Genomic DNA, 27,171 nt, shown 5'->3' with positions numbered 1-27,171 from the left:
CTCCTTTCTCACCTTGATCTGTGCAACAGATGCAGAGGGATAAAGTAGGAGTAAATCAGCTCCTTTTGCGAAAGGTACCTTAATAAGGATGTTAACAGCATACTGGAGGCAAAAAAAGGTCAGCCTCAGTGTCATTAGCATAAGGGAAACCATCAAAGTGAGGCAGTATATAGCTTGCTTTCACAGATTGGGTGTCAAAACAGGCATCTTGGTTATTTTGTTATTCCTTCAAAGTCCTGCTGTTCCTGAGCCTTGATTCTCCATCATCTTGAAAAAATGCTCATGTTCTATGGCTCAAATGGAAATATCTGATGTAAAGAACACACAAAGGTACAGGTCACCGAAATCAATGAACAGTTGGGATAGCTGAGCAGTGCAGAAGTTTTAGAGCATCTGTTTCAATGTTAGGTCCCTAAAGGCAACTCAGAAAAAACAACAGACCTTGTTCTGTTGCACAGCCTCTGATGCTGTTACTAGCAGGGCACATGGGCCACTGTCCTTGTTTGTAGACAATACAGAGGACATACCAGAAATGTCGCAGCTCTCTGGGTTATCAAGACTTCTCCAACAGCTCAGTACATACACCAGTTTCTAAGCTCTACAACAGGATTATTTTATAAGCTGAGATAACGAGCAAATGCCATTCTATGTGTTACTGGCCACTCAATAGATAGCTCTAAAAACCTCTTTCACGTGACCTTTCCGAATACTGAGATAAAATAGGATTGGGCCCCATATTACAACAGGAACAATCCCAGAAACCCCTTGTGCAAGACAAGTTTAACAGAACTGAAGCTTCAGTCATGATGGCATTTTTCGTACTACAAAATAAATTTGATAAAAATAAATATAAAACACTAAATGTGGGATAAATACAGCTTGCAGTTACATAAATCAAACTCTCATGCTTCCTATGTTATGCCTAAGCACAATCAGACACTGTTCAAAAAACCTTTCCTATTACACCCCAATCCTGTTAGTATTTATGCACACAGGAAGCTCTGTTGAAGTCATGACTAATCATATGCACAGTTATACTGTACAACTGCAAGTCTCATGCCATAAAAACCTCACTTCTAAATGTAGAACCTAATTTGGTCACCTATACCATAGACATAAAAAACCAGCATGTATCTCTTTACTTTTTTTCCCCCTCTCTCCTAAAACCATGGAATAAACTCTCAGTAGGGTGGAGTTAACAGAGACTCTGCCCAATACAAATGAAATCCAGCTAGAAGTATTTTTTCTAATCATTGCTAAAACCAGAAATATGTTCTATATAAAGAATAATATATATATGTAAACAAGCATATACTTAAATACATGTGAAGAAATAACAGGATGAGCTCTATACCATCTTTTCCCTTCTCTATGCACAGACAGGTATTTGATACTTTTTTTGCAGTGTGGCAAGTTTCTAAGAGGATTCATTTACTCAGTCCCTTTCCAAGAGCAGCTAGTGCTCAGTGCTGAGATACGCTTTCCTACCATCAAACACAGAAGTCAAGAAATGAAATAATGAAGCTTTTAGAAAGTGAATTCATAGACACTTAACTTTAGAAACTGCCAAGAAAAAGAAAGCCACCAAGAAGTCCAGTTGCTTTTAAATTTTTTTTAGCCAGTTAATTGAACCCACTTAATCCAACGTAGGAAAGTAAAATTCTTAATGCATTCAATTTAAGTTACTTTCTCTCTACTAACTCCTGAAACCTCCTTTCTTCTAAGGCATTGGCACTCACTGCTCTGCTGCACTACAATTACACCACACCTGCGGAGTTTATTCCAGTTTTGCCTACCAAGGGCCACTTAAAGCCATTCAAGAGCCACCAGCTAGTGACAGCTGGCAAACTCAAACCTGTCTCAGTAGTCTATCATATGTAATCAATTGCAAATAGAACTTCAACAGACTCATCCCATTATTTCCTAGCTAATTCCCCCTGGGAAAACAAGCCAGCAAGTTTCCACTTTGAATCATGAAGCTAGTTTTGCCCTGTCTCTCCTCCCCAACTCCTCCCATTCCCCTCTCTTTGCATCAGTTCACTGCACTGTTTCAGTTTTTCAGCTTGATATCCGTTATGTTATGTCAGCTGTTACATTACGCTTAAAACAATAGACTCCAGCTGGCTGAGGTCAGATGTGAAAACAAGGACCTAACAAAGCCAGAGACCCTCCAGTTATACTGAAATTGAGATACACACTGAATGTAGCACTTAATGACAAACTACTTTCCAGACATTTGGGCAAAGCATAAAGGAAACACCTGTCACTGCAAACATTACACACTAAAGCAGATAAACTCTAAATTTAAAAATCTTTCTTTTCACTGCTTGGCTCTATACTATGCACCAGTATTTCACAAGTTTAATGTTTTAAATTTGTTTTTCCAAGATGGAATTTTTAGTACCTTGCTTGTTTATTAAAATATTAAATAGTGAAAAATGTGCATCATTTCAAAGAAAATATGCTTACCATGATTCTTCTAGAGTTTACCCAGCAAAGGTTCTGAGCTTGACATGGATTTACACCCTAGAGATGTTTAGTCAAAATTTAACCCATAAGTAGAAAGCCTGGCAAAAGTGAACAATAGATGTAACAGTGAATGAAATACACTTCTTTCAGTGGTGACATTTTCTTAGACACACCTTTGAACAGATTTTATTGTTTATTTTTACTGTAGCTGCATTGCAAACAAAACATTAGTATGTTATGTGATCCATGAGAGCAAACACAACCTCTTTAGAACAGGTGAACTACTAACAGCTCTGGGGCACACATTCCCTTATTTTTCAAAACACTCCATGCAATATAGATTGTAATTACTGTAAGAATTGTAATTGTATTGATAATAATGGTAATAATTTCTGAAAACTGCCATGCTACTGTAGTTCACTTATGAAAAGCTGTGAAGCTTGCTTAGCATAAAAAGACAAGTGGATACTGTGTTCATTTAAGTCTTGCTGCCAGTGAGGGAGATCATCATGTCAGATCATGTAGGCCACCAAGCAGCCAGCAGAAGGCACCAATCTATCACCAGTGATTTGTGCTGGCCTGCAATCTGTCACCAGCTCCACCCTAAGCTTCAGGAAGACTCTTCCCAGAGTCTGTCTTAATCTTCAGAGTTTGAGCCCCGATAAATGCTTAGTGCTTCACAGCCATCTCATCCCAATGTACCATGGGCATAAATACTAAATTCCAATTCCTTTACTTACGGGGATGTATTTGCAGACTTCATTTTCATATATGCCACCACAGAAATCCAGGTACAGAAATCCAAGAAGAGGATGTTTGGGTTTTTTTTTCCCCTAATAGTTCTTAGAAAAGGCAGAAATGGAAATAACCAATTTTCTGCATCCAAGTTTATCTTCTTTTTATCTTAACTTCTTTTTTTCCCCCACTGAAAAGGAAGCACCTAAGCCAATAGCATGAGCATACCTGGGAGGACATAACATACTGGAAATTTTTTAGTGTGTTAACATGTTTAGTATCTATTTTTTTTCTCCTCCATGCAAATACTTGCCCAGTTCACTCCACTGAAAGTCTTAATTGTTCTCACTTTGTTTTTAAAAGCCATCCACATGATGAGAAATCAGGTAAGGCCAAACAGCATGAATTTTGTGGCTACAACCATAAAGCAGTGAGAGCTGTCCCTGGCAGCAACATTTACACAGCCCTTTTCTTCCACCTCCCTCTCCCAGAGTTATTTTTGTTGATTACTCATATAAAATACACCAAGCCTATGTGAAAAAACATCTCTTTATTAATAGTTCTTCCGAAATATATTTTTATCTACTTCAGGACACCATCCAAGGTCTGAATCCAGCCACCCTAGATGGGATACAGTGTGGTCCAATGCTGCCCTCTAGAGATGTAAAAGGGAAACAAGAGCTCCCTTCTACAAGTGTTCCGTTTTCAGCACATGTGAAAATAAAAACCAGCTCATCTTTCACTTACCAGTCTTAGCATAGTTTTATTCCATATCTCCTCTTCATTCCTTCCTGGCATTCCTTTTCAGGTCAGGCTTCATCTACACCAAACAATAACTACAGGCTTTGCTTGGCTTTTCCTTTTGGTTGGTTGGTTGGGGTGGGAGGGGGGAGATTATTTGTTTGGTGAGGGGTTTTTTTGGTTGGTTTTGGGGGTGTTTGTTTCGGGGTTTGGTCAGGGTTTTTTTTGTTTGGTTTTGGTTTTTTTAAGCCCATATCATTAAATTGGTTCAGCTGTCCCTAACAGACCATTCAATATTACTTCCACTTCAGAAGCATCTGATTTGGCTCCTCAGACCTCTCCAGAATGGACATAAAAGCCGAATTTAAGCGGGACTAAAAATATGTTCACACAACCTTCTGAACCAAATTAGCCTTTTGTAACATCCCTGGCCACTTCTAGAATGACATTATTTTTGCCCTACAAACTGTATTGCTCTTGAACTGGTCATTTGAACTGGCCTCTAAGTCATATCTAATGAACTTCTGTTTCTGTTGCAACTCATCTAGACTGGATAATGAAACAACTGAGTAAGTACATTCATGCTACATAGACATTTTACGTGAGTGACTCATTTCACGTCTCCTTTTATCAGTGGTGCTCAGTGACAGGATGAGGACCAGTAGCCATAAACCAGAACAGAAGAAGCTTCACCTCAACCTGAGGAAGACTTTCTTTACGTTGAGGGTGGCAGGGCACTGGAACAGGCTGCCCAGGGTGTCACGGAGTCTCCCTCTCTGGAGACATTCAAACCCACCTGGATATGCTCCAGTGCAACCTGGTCTCGGTGGCCCTGCGTTGGCAGGGGAGATTGGACTAGATGACCTCCAGAGGTCCCGTCCAATCCTAATGATTCGGTGATTCTGTAATTATATCCCTTTAACATCACATTTACATTAAACACATAATTTTCCTATACAGAACAGGGGAGTTGACAAGGGATTGCTTTGCAAACAGCTGGAACAAGTTAAGATGTTACTACCAGCAGCATTTAAAACCATCACAGCTGGTTTTGCAAAGAAGCAGATTAGAAGCAGTCATATTATGTGCCAGCCCAGCTACAAACATCAGAACCACAGACTGAAGCACCTGGGTTCAGATAGAGGAAGCTCCTTGTTTCAGCTACTAACTGTACTATCCCCTAATTAAAACGGTGAAGGGAGATTTTAATTTCTATTCATATTTCCTGAACCTTCGAATCACATTTGGCCTGTTTACTACAAACTAAAATGTAGAGAAGCTGACATTAAATGAAAGCTGCGATTCTCAGCTTCAGCCATCAATGGCGTGAACCCCTGACAGGTCTATCTACAGGTCCAGCAAAGGAAAAGGATTAAAGTCCACCACACATGTCTTCTACACCAGCTGACCTCACTCTGGGTGAGACTGAGGCTACAAAGACAAATTTTCACTTTCTCAGTTACACTTGTTCTTTAGAGAGAGCCTGTAGACTAGATCAGTCTATAAAGCTATCACTGGGCATCCTTTACAGATATCAATCCCATTTAATTTTTTTAAAGCATGAAAAAGCACCAGTGTCCAGATCATAAGTCTCTGCCTTGGCCTTCTCAATCAAAGAAGATAATCAGGAAAAAAAAGAATAAAATGCTGGAGCCACTTTTAAACTATTTGAACCATTTGTTCTCTGTGAAAACCATCTTCAGGATCAAAAGCCATGGGTATTTTTCTCTTTCTCACAAGACCCCCAAGACACTCCAGCAAACAAAACCTAAGGCTTATACTCAGAACTAAAGATTATATTAAAAAAAAAGATATAAAATCTAGATTTCTTGTAGGCCTAAACTTTATGCCACTTTCTCTTAACAGCAGGAATAATTTCAATGCCAATAATGTACATTTTGATCACCCCGAACTATTACCATTTATCTTAACTGATAGTCTTTTTAATGTTTAAAAATTGTTTAATATCTTCAGCAAGAAGTGCTAAAGTAGAAAAGGAAACAGAAAGCTGGAAAGAGCTTATATTTTCATTATAAAAGCATAAACTTCCATTTTTTTTTCTTTGTTGGAATCAATATCGAAATGAGATTCCTACCAGAAAATAGCTTTTTCAGACACACTAAATATCCCTTGGTTCAGCAGAATATTTAATCCCCTTGGATCAGGCACTTGGATTTTCTTAGATCATGCTGAGATAACAGCATTCTGCTGTGTTCTGGCACCATAAAATCCTTGCTTATGAAAATAAAAGAAAAATATGGCCTCTCTGGGAGCATACATCTCTGAATTACATTTTTCCATAGTTTAAATATAGTCTCAAAATCAATTTTTACACAGATATACCACATTCGCTTTATGAGTCATGGCAAAAGCTCTCCCGCACCAGTATTTTAAATGGGCCAAGTGTACATACACCCTTCAAAATGATAATACTTTCTCAGTCTTGGCTCAGACTTCAGCTCACACTGGGCAAGTGCCAAAGAGTAACTGGAGTCAAACCCCTCCAACAGCACCATCTAGTGAAAAAAAGATAAACACATGCAAATTTAAACAGTTTTCCCTGCTTCCTGGAAACTAACAAAAGGACAATTGTCTCCTAATCTCCCATTACAACCGCATTTAGGTATAGTTTTCATCAAGGCTCTTTGCCTTGTGAAGTGAGGTGACAAGTAGAGAAAGATTCAGCAGCTAATTGTAAGCTTTTTGTCTAAAACTGGAACACCACTTGCAACACATAAACTTTCCCCTGTTTATTTTTCCAATGTTAAACTTGCATTTTTCTTGTTATGAAAAATAGAAGCATTTTAAAAGCTGTAAAATTATTGATAACATATATTCTATTTTCTCCTCTAGTAGTGGGAGGCACTATTATAAAACAAGCAAAATAAAAAACAAATAATATAAACTCAACAACTTTTTTAGCTCTTATTTTCATGTCATTGTAATATCTTATATGACTATATTATTGAAGCATAAGATTCTTATTCATTAAAATGGGCACACAGCTTCCATCTTTAATGTGACCAGTATCCTTGGTTTCAAAAGACTTTGCTGAAGTTGTGTAGGTGCTTAGATCTTTCACACAGTCAGAGCAAAATACTTAGGCTACCTGCAGGATATAAAGCAGTACAGCTCTTAATTGTGTTTTCAAGGGTCTTGTCTGAATATTTTTGCAGTCAGGGGAACAGATTCTGTACTTTTCCCAACATGCATTTTCATGCTATGCAACTCACAAGTGAGTTGTAGAATGGATTTTGTAACAACAGCAGTTTGCTTATAACATACACATGCTTTTACAGTAATTCCACTTCATTTTCAAGATGAATCAGATTTCCAGTGCCCATGCAGTAAGCTCATCTAATCAGATTTGCTCCCTGGGGCTATTCAGCTCAGCATACACACATGCTAACTCTGAGCACTCATTTCCAGACAATCAGCATGACAGTCACTTACTGCATTTCTAAACCTATGGCTACCTGGTCAAAGTCTCCCTCCCACCAAATTACAAGAAGTCCACACACCTGAAATAGGCAAAATTTCAAAGCATGACAATGCACATTTGATACCACTAAGTACTTTGGCCTTACATTTGATGCACTACAAAGTATAATTCATTTAGAGAGAATTCTACTCTACATAAGGAACTATGTCAAAAATAAAAGGCAGTCTGTTCTTGAGAAAGCTTCATTAATTTTCCCTTTCGAATGCATGTAAGGAAAGGTTCTCGATTTTATAATCTTCAAAAGAAATTGCTAAAGATCTGTGTTACTTTATTTTTATCTTACAGAGCATATACTCAGGCAACATAACTCAAGTTTCATGGAATGATTTGTGGTCTTAGAAACTTAAAATTCTACATGGCCAAAGATACCCTCCTTCTCACTGTCCCAGTTAAACCCAAGCAGAAAAGCCTTCCTCAAGATCCCCATACTTCTCCTGGCAGGTTGTTGCTACACTGCTGCTCCTTTGAGATTTCTCTCAGTATTTGTTTGCCCTTCTTAGCTCACCTAAAATGTCAGTGTTACCTACTTTCATTGTGTGGCTCCAAATTAAAACTATTATTGTGGTATAAGTAAAAGGCCCTCTACAAACAAAAAAGAGAAATTAATTCCTACTGCAAAGCAGTAGAAAGAGTGCTCTCCTAAGCTTTAGTAAGTCTCCTTACATCACTATTTGGGTTAGAAGCTTGTGCTGTGTTTTTCCCTGTTTTGCTTTTTAATCCCTATATGCTGTTAGACTTTCTTCGCATTTTACAGATTCTCTTCAATTACAGTCATCTGTGATTAACTCCCCCCTTCAACAATTCAGTTACATCTCATTTTTACTGCTTGTAAAGATACATTAGAGGTGAAAGTAAAATCTTGAAATAAGAACAAAATAGGAAATTTTACTAGGTAGACACTAACAAGAACCAGATTCTGACATCTGTATTTGTGTTGCAAGGTGCCACAACTCATTTGAAAGTCACCCAAAACTGGACAGAGCAGAGAACACATTGGCCTATCTACTGCTGTGGTCACCATAAGCCCCTTAATTTTCTTGAAAATTACCACAGTTAATCGTTTATGAAAATAATAACAGAATATGCCATTACTGAACAAACAAATAACTGCTGAATTCCCAAGAAACCATTATAATAGAACTTCAATGTTAAAAGTTGACCATAGTTTTTCTCATGATATAGAATACAAACACTGATTCACACTACTTAGAAAGATAAACCAGACACCCAATACATAATGGATATTACATACATTGCATGTAATCGTGAACGCACTTCAGACATATTACACTGAACGTATTACACACATGCAGACAATATATAATGCATACAGTTTGAACATACAAAACTGACTGCATGATTTCAAGGAAAAAAGAAAACATCAGTGGTGATGCTGTCACTGGAATTTATTTCACTGAAAAGAAACCCACACATGTAAAACATTATGATATATTGCAAAGATAAATGAGATATCACCACAAGTGAAATTCATCACAGAAATTGGTAGAAGTATCCATAACTAATAGTTATGGATTAAAAAAAAAGAAAGCCAAACAAACAAAACAACAAAACAAAAGAAATGCTTGTATAGACTCTCTCACCTGGAAGTTACACCTATGAGTTCAAATATCTTCCAAGTCAGTTAAAAGTAATATACCAGGCATGAAGGTAACTTAACTAGGAATAGTATGACTGACAAATTAATATATATTATATATTCTTATTCTTACGTTATTCATATTAGGTATAAAACCTTAGTATACTGAATAGATAAAATGGCAAAAAAATATAATAATTTATGTGGTTTTAAAGTTATTTTTTTTCCTGCTAATAATGATATCATACATAATAATATTACTGGTGCACTGCTAAAAGAATGTTGAACAAACATTTAAATTGCTGGTTAGCATTTTCTCAATACAGTCACTGTTTTTACAAGTAAAATAATGGTCACTTATTTACAAATCAATGATTTAGCAGGGAGTACCCTATCGTGGACATACATTGAGAACAAATATATAAATTTTCTGTATGTTTAAAACCATGCTTCTTGAAATTCAAAACTAAAACTCTCCAATGTAATCCAAGCTGGCAGAACAGTAATACTGTCAGAACATTTCTTGCCACGTATCTGTTGTAGCACTAGTGTACTATAAACAAAAGGTAACTACGCTTTCTCTAATAAAGGCAAACTGAGTATGACAGGTAGAGCAGGTTGTCTTAACCCTAAAGGCAATGAAAATACATGAGTTTTCCACTTGTGAAAGAAAGACAAATCTGACATCAGCTAAAAAACAGGACTTCCACTTAGTTCCCCCCCCCCCCCCATGGTGAGGTGTCTGGCCTTCAGTATGACTGAAAAATGGATTAAACTGAGCAATATAAGGGATTCAAGTTTAATTAGAACAGCCATGTGAGTTAGACACCACACAGATGCCTTCAGTATACACCATACAAGAGTTTTGTGCTACCATGACTTCTGGTATTTCTTTGGCTTCACAGACTTGTTAGGGAAAAGCAGAAAAGCCTCTTGTCAATTCAACCATAAGGAACATTCTGCTAGATATGGTACTAGCTCATGAGATCAGAATTTGCACATTAAGAACAAACGTACATCAATGGCTTTAACATCTACATACGTACCATCCAAAATAACGTCCCTGTGGCGAGAGCTGCATACTGTTCAATTGTAGAAAGCACGCTGAAGATAAGGCATATCAGCACAATAAGGAAGCTGTAAATAAAATAGACAAATAAAATTAAAAAAACCCCAAAAACTTATGTAACAGTCTAATAAGAACCTAGAGGGATGTCAGATTATTATGTCATTACAAATTATCTGTATGCACACACAAGTCATTTGTATTGGATTATCTTAAAACGCAGCTGCTAAGTTTAAGTGATCCTGCTTCATGTTGGGGACTTTATTTCTCTTCAGACACTAAATTTTTGGGTTGGACGTCAACAAATGAAACCACACAACACTATCAGCTTTAGTTACTTCTAAACCTTGCTGTTTCTTAGCCCCTCCAGAAAACAACATTCCTTGCTCTTTTCCATTGTAGGGACCACTACAGCTGAATCATCACCCCACCCCCAACATATTTCAAATACTTGCCTTTTTGCTGTTCCAAATTCTAATAAACTGCAAAAGAAAAACCAACTAAACCAGAATTTAACAGCCTCTGCCCACACTGTCTTTTATAACCAATCCCCAAAAGGCCACAGATAAATAAAATCTAGCATTTGGCATTTGAAATATAACCTAGGTGTAACAAAACTTCAAACCAACTATCAGAGAGAGATAGAGACTAAACATAAGGGTTTGTTCCCTGGTCCCCCCTGCCCAGGTAAGTCCTTAAGGAGAGGCTCCTGGTTCTCTGGAGAGTATCCAGTGGAGTGCCACAGAGATGATCAGTAGTCCGATCCTCTCATGAGGAGGGATTGCAGGAGCTGGGCCTGTTTAGTCTAGAGAAGAAGAAACTGGGGTGGGGGGGGATCTCATTAGTGCATAGAAATATCTCAAAGGTGGTTGCCGGGTGGATGGTGCCAGGCTCTTCTCAGTGGTGCCCAGCAACAGGGCAAGGAGCAATGGCCATGAACTAAAACACAAGAAATTTCACCTCAACATGAGAAAGAACTACTTTATGTTGAGAGTGGCAGAGCACTGAAAGAGGCTCTGGAGACATTCAAAACCTACCTGGACACATTCCTGCATAACCTGCTGTAGGTGGCCCTGCCTTGGCAGTGGGGTTTCACTACACGATCTCCAGAGGTCCCACCAAACCTATAATGGTTCTGTGTCTGTAAGATTCTGGACTGCTGGGGAGTTGCAGCAAACTCAGCCAAACTGCCTGTAGCCCCCAAGAAAGCCTCTTCCCTCAGATGGAAAGCAAGGATGGAAAGCCCAGCCCCACAGCCTCTGCCTTCACACCCCTTCCCTGAGCAGCTTCAGCTGTACCCACCACCCCATGGGACTGCTGCTTGCCCTAAAGGAACATAAGGCATTTGGGAAGCAAAACATTTAACACTTGAACTGGATGCTATCCACTATACACTGGCATAGGCAGCTTCCAGTTCCCAAACAACTACATGTTTCTTTTTAAAACATGACAAGAGCAGTGAACAAGACTTAAAACATTCACTTATTAAACACAGAGCTAGTTGTTAGGGATATTTGTCACAATTCTGTTGAGACAAGCAATACCAATCCTTTGGATTTGACAGAAACCTGCTGCAAAATCCAGCAGCTAAATCATTGTGTGTCCCCTGTTACAGATCTCCAAAATGGTTAATCAGGGGTCTTTTTTTCCCCTTAGAAAAAAACAGCAACAAAAAAAAAATTGACGTAATAACTAAAATTGAGCTCAAGAGGAGAAATATTAAAACCAACCATCAGTGGCTGCAAACTGGCAGAGCCTTTATCTTTTTCACATAAGTGAGAACTTGATTGGGTGAATCTTTTGAAAGGCCATGTGAGTCCAGTGCACACACACAGACAATTGATACCGTAAACATTACAAAATTGTGGAGAGGAGGTTTGGAGGTAATTAGGTACAAAAATCAAATTAGTAAGTGATAATGAACTGAAGTTAGGGAAGAGATTATCATATATCAACACAAACACACATGATAATATACTTCTCCCTAGGCAAAGTATGAATATGCGAGTGTTTCTGATTTATCTCTAAAATCATCTCATTTTACCTTCTATCTCTTAACTCCAGCTATTCTTAAATAGAAGGGAGGTGTGCAGACAGGGGTATGCAAAGATGAGCCAGTCATCTGAACTATAACATAAATATTACCCAAGTGTCCAGCCCTTTTATCTGCAATGTTCCCACAATTGCTTAAGACCAATACACATGACAACATGAACATAATATGGGTTCAGTTATATAGAGGCAGCTAAGGGTCTCTGGACAAAAGGTCCAACATGCATGGAAGTGCCAGTTCAAAGCAAAGAACAAGTTGCATGGGATGGTGCAAGCTGTCTGAACACACCTTGAGCAGTAACAGTTAATATTTGTTATACCCTCTAATGATAGTAAACTTGTTAGAAGTGTACCTTGGCTACTATATCCAATATATGAACCCACAAGAGGGCACCAAAGCAAAGACTATCCCATTTCTACACTTTTCCAAAACAAATGCAACTAAAGGGAACCTAATAAGGATTGAAGGTGTGTGAGAGAACCTAATAAGGATTGAAGTCTGTATGCCTAAGCGACAGGTAAATAAACTTAGGGTAAATTGTTTGCAAATCTCTTTGCTTGTTACTATTAGTGAAACTGAAGGCTGACACAGGAACTGCATCAAGTGCCAGTCACCGCACTACTTACTTTTATGGGTTTTCATGCACACAGACCTGTTTCAGGCTTACTAATTTTACTAATTTTTTTCCACCCCCACAAAAACCTCTTGAAATTTATGGTCTTGCTCTTTCCAGGTTGAAGCACAAGACACCTTCATACCCACAAATACACATTATCCCCAGCAAAATTAAGATGTTTAGTCAGATATTTCTTAGTCAGATAGGCTGAGTCTCTTGGAAACCAGCAATCTTTAATCTCCTGAAACTTGTTGCTTGTTTATCCTCAATGCGCAAATGAGACCATCTTCAAGAAAGGAAGCCAAGCGATGAGTTCAGGCTGTCATCAACTCTAATCTAACTCCTACATTGTGGGGCCAAGTAAGCATTAGAGATGAGGTGATACCACGGGAAGTCTTTCATATTGCCTTTCCCAGATTACAAAGTAGCATTTGCCTGTTTATATATGTCACAGATACTGCATCAGCAGATTCACTCAAAACCACTTAGCTTTGTAGTTAACTCATGTCTAACAGTTCTATGTTTCTTTTAACAGCAAGAATGTTGCAAGCCATTTTTTCCTTGTCCAGTGTCACATCAGAGCTTGCTCAAGTCTGCTCTTTACTTTCAAACAACTTTTATTCATTACAGCTATTAATCTTGAAGGTATCCAACTATTAGTGCCCTTGCATACAGGGAATACTATTTTAGCTTATACCTTCTGGATCTGTGCTCTTTTATTTTTGGCCTGAGGTCAGTGCCTTGTTGCAGTTCATCCTCTCTGTCTACTGAAGAAAATGACAGAAACTTAAAAAAGAAAAAATCTGAAAATTTAAAAAAAAAAATTCATTTCTTCTATGTCTTTGGTACCATTCTACCTAAACCTCCTTCTTGAACCTCTGTCTGCACTTTACTTTTGGGCAACTGGATTGCCTTTCTTTGAAAGTACAGCTTTGTTCAGTCACACACTTGATTAGTCACCAGCTGTGCAACTTCTTCACCAAACCTGTAATTCATGGGGGGGGTTGGTTGTATTTTTGTGGGATTTTTGTTTGGTTTTTACAGAGTAAATACGTGCTTTGATATTTAGCTTTTAACTGTGATGGGTTTCACAGGTAAAGAAAGTTGTACAAAAAAATATGTAAAAAATAGCCTCCTCTAAGCATACAGCTTCGAGGAGCTGGAAAGATGACATTGAGAATGAACAACATGATTGTGCAGATTAAATATGGGCAGATTCTTATCTTGATCATCACAGTTTTCAAACTGTAATGCTGCTACATATCCAGTTCATGTTAGTTCAGTAAAACATATAACAGCACCATTATTTCATATTTCATTTCCATAGCTAACATATACTGACACTTACTTCTCAGATGGTGAACACAAAGGTCAATGGTATCATAAAAGGACATTTTCATGCAGCTTTCCAGGCAACAAAAATAACTATTGAAGTGAGCACTTAGACTGACAACTTCAGGTAAGACACACAATGAAGACAGGAGATCACTTTTTCACTTTGTCATATATTCTGTTCCATTCTAGGCCAGATAAATTATTCTTACTTAATTTTCATCAGAAAAATCTTGATGAAAAACCCAACGGGTTTAATATTACTACAAGTCAACATAAGTCCCTAACCACCTCACACAGTACTACACAGTCACTTCCATGGTGCAGCTAGGTAAACATTCATACTAATCCATATCAAGTAATTTCACACTGCAGCTAGGCTCCAGTTCTTTCATTCAAGGCATTTTGGGATTGCTTGAGGGGAAAAAAAATTAAAAAAAAAAAAAAATAAAAAACATGTAGAAGTTAGAATTGGAATAGGTAGAACTTGTGGAGGAAGACAGGTGAGAGAGGAAAGGACTCTAGATGATAAACATCATTGCCAAGAAGGTAATACAGGAGAGGAATTTGGCTTATGGGATCATCATGAAGGCATAGTGTCAAGTAAAAATGTCTTTTAAAAGTGAGAAACTCAGATAGGGTTGTTTTTTTAAAAAAAGGAAATGGGATTTCACCATGCAGAGAAAACTTTTATCCTTAATGAAATTCACACAAATAAATAACCTGTATGCATAAGTCTTATGCTGAACTCTTTAGCAAGTCTGAACTGAACCCTGGAAAGACACTTATTCTGTCATGACTACAGACTACCAGAGCACAGTGCCAGTCTACTAATACAAGACTAATGAGCATTCAATTATACAACTGGTGGACGTCAGAGTCCTCTGTCACTTCCTCCATTAAAAAAAAAAAAAAAAAGTGTTTGTTTTTAAGAGAATGTTCTGGTGAAGGTCCCTAATTAGAATGAAGGAGCTCTGTACTTCTCTTCATCTTTGCCCATACCTTGGACCAACTTTGAAACTTCTTGAAACTCATGTATTTTTCTTCCAGAATATATCTGTGAGCTCTCTAATGCTTGAATGAAAATTGTTTAACAACTGCATTAGCTGTGTTGCCTAACCAGCTCAGCTAACTTGCTTAGGAGAGAATCATTTAACTTCTGAAAATACATAAACTTTAATTTGGGTCTAGATCCATTAAACAGGCCAAAGTATGAAAGAAAAAAATACACATAAATAAATAAAATAATTACTGTAGCATGGAGTTAGAAGAGATCAGCAACCTATAAGTAATTTATTCCTAATAACAAAAAAAAGAAAGGTGGGGGTTTAAATCTCTAGCCATGCATCTCAGGCTTTTTGCATGGTTTTCCTCTAAGGATCTGTCTTATCTTTTTCTGCTTTGTTTTTAAGGCAGAGGAAGGAAGGAAGAGTACAGCCCCTTCCCATCTTCCAGCCTGCCTGTGGCATGAAGATGCCCAGCAGAAGGGGAAGTATACTTGCATTTATGCAGAGAAGCATGATTCCCTCCAGGAGCTGTCTACAGAGTTTCCTGCACAACACATGCTTTCTCTCTGCTATGTCCTACACAGGTCAAGCTAGTAGACAGATCACTATTCTCAGTTATCACTTGCCATCAAAAAAACTGTAACAGACAAAGTGTGAATGCTCTGTTTGCGTTAGTTTTAAGGTCTATCAGATCGAGCTTCCTGTTAATATGTATTTGTTCCAACCGCAAGGCAAAGTATAGTTGGTGCTTCCTGAAGGAAACAATGGCATATTTTTTAACCAGCTCCTTCACTCCTTGTCAAAGAAATTCTGCCTTCTAGCTCTCATCTGAGAAAGCAGTTTTATTGTACAAGAAAGATCATACATAATACAGGGCAGCCTGACACCAAGAAAAACAGGTTAGCTATACAGCTAAATAAGCAAGGCTTCTGTCACATTTATGTGGCTCTTCTGGAAGATTAGAGTCTGTAAAAATAATTTAAATTATGGGCAGTGTACCAAAACACAAAACGAATCAAAAAATCATTTAGGATACAGCATTAGAATTATTGCAGGAAAGGCATTTAAGGTCTTGGCAAAGGGTATGATTGCAGAAGAAACACAAACCAGACGTCAAGATGCTTCAAGAGGAAAGGTTAACTGCTTACAAAAAGCAGTGTTATTGCATCCTGCAACGACGTATTAGTTCCTTTGAGAATAGGCATGGTTGAACAGGAAAAAGATGATAGGTACTGTGTAAGAAACTGGAAAAGGTATATGCAACATTTGAAACAAGCACATGACCCAAGAGATGTAAACCACTGGAGTGCAGAAAATTCATCAGAGCTCCTCAAATCGTTCATAATGAGCTTCCAGTGTGTCTGATCATTAACATGAAATCCTGACACAGCAACATGGCAGCCATGCAAGGAGTAAGTGCACAGGCACAGTGGGGAAAGGAATGGGGAATTCACCCAGTGCTACAAATCAAAAGAGTTTTTGCACTTCTTTTCAGACGCACTTCAGGCTTAGCAAGAGAAATTTCATTAGTGCTCTTACTTTAGAAAAATGCAGTGAATATACTATAAAACAATGAAAGATTAACTATTGGTGGTTTGATGAAACACAACAAACAAGATGTAATTTTTAGAGCTTGTTTTGTTTGCAACATCTGATCCGCACTTTTTATGACTCTAAAATACCTTTAGGAAACCAGTACAATCCTGTGTGCTGTCCTCATTCTCTCAATTCCACATTCAGGTTTGCTCCAGTCCTGCAGCACCCCATCATGCAAAGAGAAGTGTATCATCCAGCAGCATATTCCAAAAGACTTCACCTACTGTGCACCCATTGCCTGCAGCTCTAACACACCACAGGACGCATCTCTAGGTGCGCAGCAGTGCCAGATACAGCCTACACTTGGTTTAATCCTACATACAAGCAATAAGCAGAACTGAACCACAGCTTTTCAGCTGCAGAGGCCAAGTCACTTGGCGGTTGCAATACCAGCAAAAGAACAGGTAACATCCCTCAAAAGGCCCCAAAGGATCCGAGGCTAAACTTCCCTCACGCTGCGCTATTGTCACAATGAGGGTGGACATCTGCCTTATTTTACACAATAGACAGATTTAGGCAAAACCAAACACAAGTTGCGAACAGGGGCTTAGGGCAATTCATCAGTCAAATACCACAACTGAAAGCAAATGGTTTGTTCTTATTGTAATGGAGGATTTTCCTTTTTATTAGATAAATTTCATTTTAATGAGAGGGACAAAAAGATAGGAGATAGGTATGTTCTAGAAACTGAGTGCCACAATAGAAGCAGAAGTTGTTTTCTAGATGGAGTTTTATACAGCTCGTCTGAGGGCTCACTACATCACTATTCCACTTTTCTTGTAAAAGCAGATTCAAGGCAGCAGAGTTCAAAATAATTTAGTATCCAAATATTAAAAGAAAAATATTAAAGTTTTGAGACTCTGTAAGACAGTATTTGAAAAATTGCCAAGCTTAGATTGTTGCACTGCTTTGCTGTTATCAAAGCTAAATTAAATAAATTTTTCTAAATAAAATCTGTACCTTTATTTCCTTAAATGAACTTGAAATTACTTTCCTTAAATACACAATACTTCTCTAAACAAGCAATACGGCTTCTTATGGCTTCTCTTGTTTGGGCTGGATAGACTTTATTTTGATAGTTCCATCTGGCAGAGCATTTTCAAGGGCTGTATCTATTACCCCTTTTTTTGTTTGCTTTCCTATTTACTTTCATCACAGCAGTACCACTACAAATCACTTTTCCTCCCCAATTAAAGACCAAAGGACATTGTATTATGCCTTCTTAAGTATATGCATCCCATAATACTGCAGAAAAACTAGACTCGGTCAGCTTTTCAGCTCACAGAATGCTTGCTTAGTAACCAGCTTCTGGATATGGCACATAGCCAAGTGTGGTACTTAGTTGCTGGCTGGGGTTAAACCATTACACCAAGTAAGAACCCTATCATACACCAAAGAAGTAAACCAAGGCAGAATAAAGGAAACATTGTCTTCACACCCAAGGAGAGTGGCAGTACCCCACAATGTTGTACAACTTATTTAATAGTGCACCTAAACTCATATACTAATTTTATTGCAATAGAAATCAGGACTTACTCTTCTGTATGTTCCATAAAGACATACCATATTGCTAGCTCACTAAAAATCCACCAGAAGAGGAAGATAATATTGACATTCTCGGCAGCATCCTTTATCTTTAGTTGTGAATAGAGCGAAACAGTGATGGGAACTAAAAAGCCACAGATACATAAGCATATAAATGGGTAAGAAGTAATCATACCTTGACCTGGATAGATGCTTAATTTGATTTATTCTAGATATTACTGAAGTGACACCAGACACGAGCAACTCTGGCCTACCCCCTCATCAGATCCCCCAAATGCCTTTTTGTATTCCTTTCTTTTGAAACAACTGTGTCTGAAAGGTACTTTCATCAGTGCTGGCAAGTAAAATGAAGACCATGAGAAAGATCTGAAGCTGCGATAAGTACTCTCACCACCATTTCCATTACAATCCTCTTTCTTAATTATCTAAAGGTATCTAAAGGTACAGTTGACAGATGCTTTCACAGAAATCAGTATTGCCACCTTATTTTGAGCTTTTCCACATTCAGTTCTCTCCTGCACCTTTCTAGGAGAGAAACATGGCATGCTTAATGCATCACAGCTTTGAAGAAAGGAAGAGAATCTATATGACACATTAACATTCCTAGGGTGAAAGCAGAAGAACTCAGCAGATAGACATATTTCCATTTCCAGAGAGGAAAAAGTGTTTGATGGAGGAGAGACATACTGCTTGGAAGCTATGCAGCTTGACCATACCAGTTTGCTTTAAGCATGATGGAAATTTTCAAGTGCCCCTAGAGGAAGAGAATGAAAGTGACAGGAAGTTTTTTTACATTTACAGTGACAGAATTTTTCTGTAAATACAACAGTCTCTCTAAGTAAATGCCAGAAAATACAGAAATGCTCAATACTCATTTTATAATAAAGTTAACACTTCAGTATATCAGTAGCATTCCTCCAACAATCTATTTACCAGTCTACAGCAGCAGCCGTAGGTGGTGTGACCATAGAAAGCTGAGGATATGAGTGAACCCAGATTCACAGGGCAAATTAGCATCTTTTAAAATGAACTAATAAATGTGGAAGGAAATTAGGCAAACTCTGAAGCATTAAGTGGAAGACTTGCTTGACTTTAGACTCACTTGTCTTTTCCAGCCATACCTGTCAGCCAATGTACCAAACATTAAAAAATGGATGAAATCCTAATAGGATACTAAAGGAAAGCAATACAATTAAGAAAGAAAAAAAGTAAAATCCTCTGCCCCAAAGAAAACAAAGTAGCATTGAAAGAAAAGTGTTCAAGAATATCATAGTCAGCTCTGAGGCTTCCATGTTAAATTATACAATGATTTACTGTCCAAAATATTTCAAATAGGACTTCAAACTTGTACACTCAACTACCAAAGAACTTCCTTGTAAGAAAAGTTAAGATGGAGTAATCAAAGGTGTAAGATGCTTAATGCACTGAACTTTACAGGAAGGGCTTCTATTCAGCAGTACAGTAGCTCTACATAAGTAACAAAAATTCAGCTATTAATTGGACACACAACCTTGCTGTAGGCTCAGTAATGGTCTCGCTGCTGAAGCTGCCAGACATGCCCTTTATTTTTCCTCTCCACAAATTTTTCGGTAGTTGGAATTTTTAAAGACTTGCCCACTTAACAATGATCACAACATTTAGCTATAAAAATTGTAGTTTATATTATAAACATTAGTATATTAATTTACAGTGTTATCCCCAACCAGCAGTAAATAAAAGTATACTTACTGTAACATTATACAAGAAAAAATGCATTAGCATGTGAGTACCTATTGCCATTGTCAACTTCAGCGGCTCAAACATCATGCTTCCACTTAAAAAAACATGCAGCATCTAAACATTTCTGAGAGCTCTTTTGATGCTGCAAAATAAAGAAACCCTATTTATTTTGTAGAAGAATCTTAAATTCTCAGTCATGTAACTTCAGGAGCAAGGGTTTCTCAAAATTCATTTATGAGAACGAGACCTGAGAGATGGCAGCATTTTGTGGCCCGCAGCCTCAGGAAGGGAAAGCTAGCACCAGTCCCTTTAAAGCCAGGTGTACAACACCACCTTATCTCCATAAGGAGCTGGCAAATATTTTGATATATGTGTAAACGCCATTTTCCACTTGCGAATGAGATCTCAGGTTCAGCATTCCAATGGATAGATTTTATGTATTTTCTTAAGATTCCCAACTCTGGATGTCTCAGGACTAGCAGCAACTGTGGTGGGAAAGGTCAGTGTACTCGTGTAGACCAGCTGCTTAGGCTGTCCATCACACTATCTTTGAAGCAATCAAAAGAACCGAGCAAAGAAAGCCTTGGATGAAAACTCCCTCTGAACATTGTTATGCTTGTCTATCTCCCTGAACTTAAAAAGAATTGTTCCTAATCTTTACCATTTAAGGTTGTAATTTGACACTATCCTTTAACATGCACTTAATCTCATTTGAATTCAACTGGACATTGAGCACTTCAATAAATGCTTGCTGAAATTGGGTTTCACTTAGGGCAGATTCCAGCTCAAAAGTGTAATTTCATTGGAAACAACAGGGAAAGCTTAGCTATGAAATTTAGTTTAGGATTATTATGATCTTCCAATATTTCTCATACTTCCGATACATCATTGCAAGGCAGTATGAGGAAGCAACATTGCAGTGCATGGAAGACAACACACTTCACAGTCTACTATTCCTGTGTTAACACAGACAGAAGCCACAGATTTCTGTCCCAGTTCTTACTAAGGCTTTCAAACTACGTCTAACAAGTTCTTGCTAACATCATGGAGCACATTTCTGAAAACAGTGATACAAGTCGAAGAAAGGCAAAAAAAAAAATGTTTAAATTCTATGGCACATTAATTGACTTGAATAATAAATGAAATTTCAGTTAAATGTTACCATTGCAAGGCCTGACATTATAAATAAATGTTTGAATATGAACTTCTTTAAATTACATGGAGGCAAGCATGCAGTACATCTCCAACTTTAAGATGTCAAAAATACTGAATTACTTACATTTAGGACTCAAAAGAATTCCACCTCATTTAAGCTTTATAAATACCAGAAGTATTGGGGCATTAAACCATAGTACATATTATTTCATACTGCATATTTCTTTTTAAAGTGTATTTCTAAGTAGTTTTAGTAGTAAGTTTCTAAGTAGTTTAGTTTTTTACGTGGAACTCTGCAATGAATAGTCACCATAAACATAAATTCATAATACACAAAACTAAGTACAAGACTGCAAGCCTTTATTAGAGGCAGACCTTGAAGAGGTCTCTCCGGGAAGTCACTGTTTCATGGCTAAACTGCCAGGAAATATAAAATGATGATTTTTTGTCAAAGTTCAGTGCCCTTGATATTAAGTTGCCATTTCAAGTGTATGTTTAGAAAGTGTCAGTAAAATGTATTGATATGATCTGCCAACAAATTAAAAACATCCATTTGAGTAATGTATGACCTCATGGCAAAATTATGTTTTAAGATACTATTCCTGGCCCTAAACTGCTAGACATTTTGAACGAGTATTAACAACATTGCAACAGTATCCAAAACCCTAAGAAAACTGCAGAGTCAAGATTATCCACCTATGTGACACTGCAGTAAATGCACATCTTTCCATGTGCATAACTGGATGCCAGTCACAATATTCAGTAAGATACTCTCTAGAAGCCATTCATTTCATGATATCTATTAATTCTACTCATTCAGTTTTCAATCAGGGGAATTTATTGTTTAGAACTACATCCTGTAGATTCTGGCAGCAATGCACTGAGAGTTAAAAAAGCAGAGATGAAAGCTGAAGAGTGAAAAACGGTACCATAGAATAGCCTGTCAAGAACATGAAAGTTTCTGCTTTGCTTTTTAACAAACAAGGATTTGTGTAGTTACAATGAAAGCTACTAAAAGCAGTCTAATATTTTGAAGGCACTTCTGGAAGTGCATCATAATTAAACCATTACACTTCACGTGCCTCAGGTAACCCATAAAATTCTTCTACATAAGGACCAGATTTCCATGTAAGTTCATCATGCAGGAGCTCAGCCATCATTCTTTGGATTAGATTTTCAACTTAAAACACCTTTTGAACACATAGCTCCAGTTACAGATGCTAATTGCTCTCGACCACTCAATCTTTATTGAATTTAATAAACTACAGCCAGGTGGACAATTCATGATCTTGTTCTGTGCTAATCAATAAATTTTACAATAACTAAGAGGTAAAAAGTATGATATTCAGGACATTAGTCACCTTGCAAGTCACAAGACAGAGAAAATTACAAAGGACAAAAATTATTGATCTTCCTATTTAAACTGCAAGTTTAATGAAATATTTATTTTTTATATCAAAATTATTTTAGCAACAGGCTTGCCCAACTTAATTTTTTATGTTGGTTTGTGTTTTTTTCAGAACGGGCTAAGAAGGTCCAATAGAGTTCAGAATTTCGGGGCAGATGATGCAGGCAGATTGATGACACTTCATCAATCTCAAAACCCAACCTGCAATAATTAACATTGTTTTTAAAGACACAAAGCACTTCAAAATCTGCAGAAGGCTGAGGAACACCAGTAACACCAAACAGCATTAGAAGAGAAGCCAGGAGTACAGCGTAAGCCTGAAGGACATGGTTTGATTACGGACATTATTGAAACGGCACCTGTGCCATTGGAGAATACTTTCCTATGCAGTTTCACCTTCGTCAGTACAAACAAAAGCATTGTTCTACTTGGAAAGACTTTGGCAGCAGATTTGGGAAAATAACAAAATATCTCTAACGTGCATAGCACATAACATTTGTTTCATAATCTGATGGAACAGAATTAATTTCTTGACCAGCCGACAGGATATGCTTAATTAAAATAAAAAAAAAAAAAAAGTAGAAGGGAACTTTCTCAGTCTATGTACTCCCTTTTTTCTTCTCCAAGCAATTGCCTGGTTATATTCCTGCTCTGGGCTGTCTGTGCGCAACTACCACATGAAGCAACACTGAGTGCCAGAAGCTGGATACCAGTGCAAACCTCTGGCTTTTACATTTCTTAGATATTATTTATATTTTCCTTAATTTTTATTCAAAAAGTACTGTAGATGGTGGCACAGATTTTGACTACCTGCTGCTCAAATGGCCACAACCATTAAAAATTATAAGTGAATAAATAAATACCAAGTTCCTATGCCCAAGGTGTCTTCCCCATAAAATAATCACTTTTAGAAAGGAGGGCATTACAAATGGTCTCAAAAAAAGAACCTAAGGACAACTTATTTGCAAAACTTCACATTTCCAGATTTCCTTTTACATACTGTGTCTCATTACTCAATACATACCAAGTGAGATCACCATAAGAAAGTCATGCTACTGTGACGTATCCTAACAAAATCCATTGATGTGAATTCTTAATTGAGAATAAGGGTCAATTTCATATCATCCACCTCTGACACAGATTCATGGAAGAACCATATTTTGTAATGGAAATATATTCTTTTCAGTGGAATTCTAGCTCCAGACCTACATTTCAGCTCAGGAAATGCTAGCACTGCAGATAAAGAAATGTAGGGCACATTAGCAAACAAAATATTTAATTTCTGAGCCGTGAAGTCATGAACTCCCTCAGCAATAGACTTTAATCAAAAGCCCAATTATACTTTACAGTGAGAAGCTCCTTTACCCAGAACAACAATCCCTGAACTTTTAAAAGTGATTCACGAAGTTTTTGTGCCTTGCCCACACTGGCACAGAGACACGTGCCCACTTAAGCGTAAGTTAAAATGATATCACTCCCACGGTAAAGAAGAAACAGGCTTCTTCTTAACCAACAAAAATCACATGTTCAAAAGATTTTTTTTCAGACACTGAAACTTTCAGACATTCCTCTAAATAAGGGTAAAGAGTCAGACAAATTGTTGCTGTTCCCCTTCATGAGTAAGAGAGAAGCACAGGAACAGTTTGGGAGATAGAAACCACCAGAAGCAGAGCATTCAGGAGAGTCAGGATCAAAAGAGCTCAGTGAAGAAACAAATGAAGACAGTCTGGAGTAACACAGGCATGGGAAGAAGAAGGAGGCTCCTGAGGGAAGACTCCAGCAGATGGCCCCAAAGCAGCACCAAGTCTTCTCAGAACATGTCATTGAAAATAAGTGCCACTTCCAACAGTTTTCGGCAAAGGCAAGCTGAACTCCCAGCTCTAGTCCTGTCTGCTCGCACTGATGAACTAGAGAGACACTCTTGTTTCACTAAAATGAGAGAAAGCTTTGCTTTATTTATGTATTTATTTTCTCAAAACATAAATTAATATACAAAACTAAATCTGGTCAAAAGTCATCAGCACTTTAATACACATTAATCTTTAAATTCAAATTTTCTAAGCACATGTTGTCTGTTTTTATCCTCCTTTCTGGCTTAGACAATAAAAGACAAGACACTAATTGTCTAAGAAAAGAAAAAAAAAAGCCTTTTCCCCTTCCCTTTTTCCCATAAAAATGGAAATATTACATTTCAGAGAAAAATTAGAATCGTCTACAGTAAGTTTTCTTTTGAGACATTCTTTTATATTGAATTTTTTTTCAATGGATATCCTGATCCTGCCTTTCAGAAGTCATTAAATATCATTTCAATGTGACAAAAATCACAAGGTTACAGTGCTGCACAGCTTTTTAAAAGCTTCTTCCATTGTGATTTTAAAACTTCAAATCATTGTAGAAAGCATTTTAGGCAGACATTTTCCAGTAATAACAGGTCAGAAAGAGGGTACTGCACATATTTCATCATATGTCATTAGTCGTACACTTCCAAGGTTACTTGTGTCAAAGTTCTTTTAAGAAACTTAGGAATGGTTTCTCCTACAAGAACATCTAAAAGGCACATGCTCAAAAGCAATGCATTCTGGTTAAAAATTACTGCATTCTGAAATGGGACTTCCAAGTGCCTCATGAAAATGTCCTACTTAAGTCTATTCCTTCAGAAAGTTTTTTCCATTAATCACAGCTGAAAACCAAACTGGTCTTCTGTGTTCTCTGTGTTCAGGAAGGCATGCTTGGCCCCAGTGCAGCCGTGCTGACTGATGAACTTGTTGTCTTAGAAAATAAAAGGTTTAAAAAGAAAGAAGTTTCCAATTTTTCTACTTTATTTTTTAATGTGACAATGGAATGAAGAGCAGCAGACTGTAGCACATTGTCTGGTTCACCACATATAAATCCTTTAGGCAGATGAGTCTGTCACAAGGTAAACGATAACACTGTACAGGGGCAACTGCACCAGTTAAAACACTGTCCATAATAAGTGTTTAGAAGTCTTGGAAAGCTGATTTTTGGGCTGGGGATAAAGAGGATTTATTATTGCTGCACCATGAGAAATGAGAAGGCTTGGAATAGAATTTTGCTTTCATTATTAACAATCAGCTTGTAGCTCATTAGAAGTGAAAAAACCTATTCATAGAGACATATTTACAGATTACCACTCTTATCCATGGTAAACCTACACATACAATAATATACATAATGATTTTGGAGAACCTCAGAGCTACTAAAGCAATCAACAAGTTAAGGACGGCCACCTTTTCCATGCTTTGCAATATACACTGTGACAAGGTAGGTCTACTTCTAGCTCTCTTAATTTGCATGGGGATCTCCTGTTCCATGGTCTTCCCCACTTAGTACTTTAAAGAAAATCACTTGTATCCTGTTCTCTTACTATACTTTTTCCTAAAATTCCACCACCTTCTTATTTGCCAACTATCAGCTAGTCATGCATTAAAATCAGATGCTCCAAAAATATGTTATAAACCAAGAAATTGAAGTTCTGCATAACTTCTACCCCAATACACTTCCTGATCTCAGGTAGTTCCCTTGTTCTTACAGACTGACATTTACTAAAAGCATATTGCATACTATGTATCGCAGGTTTGCAGGCACAGAGCACTTCTTTGATCAGATTAAGCCTAAGAAAAATATTGAAAATGGATACTAGCTGCTTTCTAAGTATATGCAAACTTCCACTTCTGTGACCTATGTAGCAATTATTGTCTTCATTTGCTATCAAAGAAAAAATGAACAGCAGAAAGATTAAGCAACTTATACAAGGTCATAAATCAAGTCTAATGTAGAGCTAAAGACTGATCCCCAAGGCCCTGGCTTCTAACAGTAAGTCTCTTGCAGTTATATTTCCATATGCTGGCTTGGCCAGCTTTTCTCATCAAAGAATCCAGCAGGCAGGGAGAGAGGAGCCTCCAGCCATTCACTGATTCAAGTGCAGGCACCACCAAGCCTGGGTGCAGACACTGCGGGAGATGTTTCTTGCCAGCTCAGCAGAGACAAGGGCAGCTGCATCCCAGCAAGTCCAGCACACCCACCAGCTTGCTAGCCATCTACCCTTGTGGTCAATGCTAAGCACGCTGCTGATCAGTACTGTCACGTGGGAAAGCCTGAAAAACTGGGACAACACTCAAGAAAGATCCTGATCCATTCCTTATACACCCCTGGTACCCTCTCCTCCCTGTCTTCTAGAGAAGGAGTCCATATAGGGAGGGCAACCCCTGCATTCACCCTCAGAGTGAGACATCCTGCCTGAGGGTATGGAGGGTGTAGGAACATAAGGACTAAAGGTTCCCACCCTCATTTTTAACATCCATCTCCGCATTTTCTGTTCCTACAATAAACACCACTGACACTCCCACAATGCAACACTGATTATAGGCTGTTGTCTCCCATGAGAAACTGCTTAACTACTTTGTTATGACAACTAGGAAGAAATTTGACAAGCTATGTGTTTAAATAGTAAGACATTTACACCTTTTGGAAGACGCTTCCAGAGAGCTCGTAAGTATGGTAGAAAGTATTTGCTTGATAACTTCACTCAAAGGAAAGAAAAAGGAACACAAAAGTTGATAAAAGTCCCTAAATTGACCTTATGACATTGAGAAAATGATACAGAGTAGAT

The 27,171-nt window shown here is 37.7% G+C and overlaps 1 protein-coding gene across 6 annotated transcripts in view; it reads right to left on the bottom strand.

Moving 5' to 3' along the window:
• The window catches only part of KCNQ1 (potassium voltage-gated channel subfamily Q member 1), a 358,327-nt gene that overhangs the window by 306,564 nt on the left and 24,592 nt on the right, over positions 1-27,171 (bottom strand). For all 6 annotated transcript variants that reach the window (XM_065682779.1, XM_065682780.1, XM_065682781.1 and 3 more), the window contains exon 2: positions 10,091-10,181. In XM_065682779.1, coding sequence (XP_065538851.1) covers positions 10,091-10,181 — 91 coding nt within the window. The remainder of the gene's footprint in view (positions 1-10,090; positions 10,182-27,171) is intronic.

Source organism: Lathamus discolor, chromosome 6 (assembly GCF_037157495.1).
Source record: "Lathamus discolor isolate bLatDis1 chromosome 6, bLatDis1.hap1, whole genome shotgun sequence".
Classification (NCBI taxonomy): domain Eukaryota; kingdom Metazoa; phylum Chordata; class Aves; order Psittaciformes; family Psittacidae; genus Lathamus; species Lathamus discolor.
This window is presented reverse-complemented; position numbering and strand designations above follow the sequence as displayed.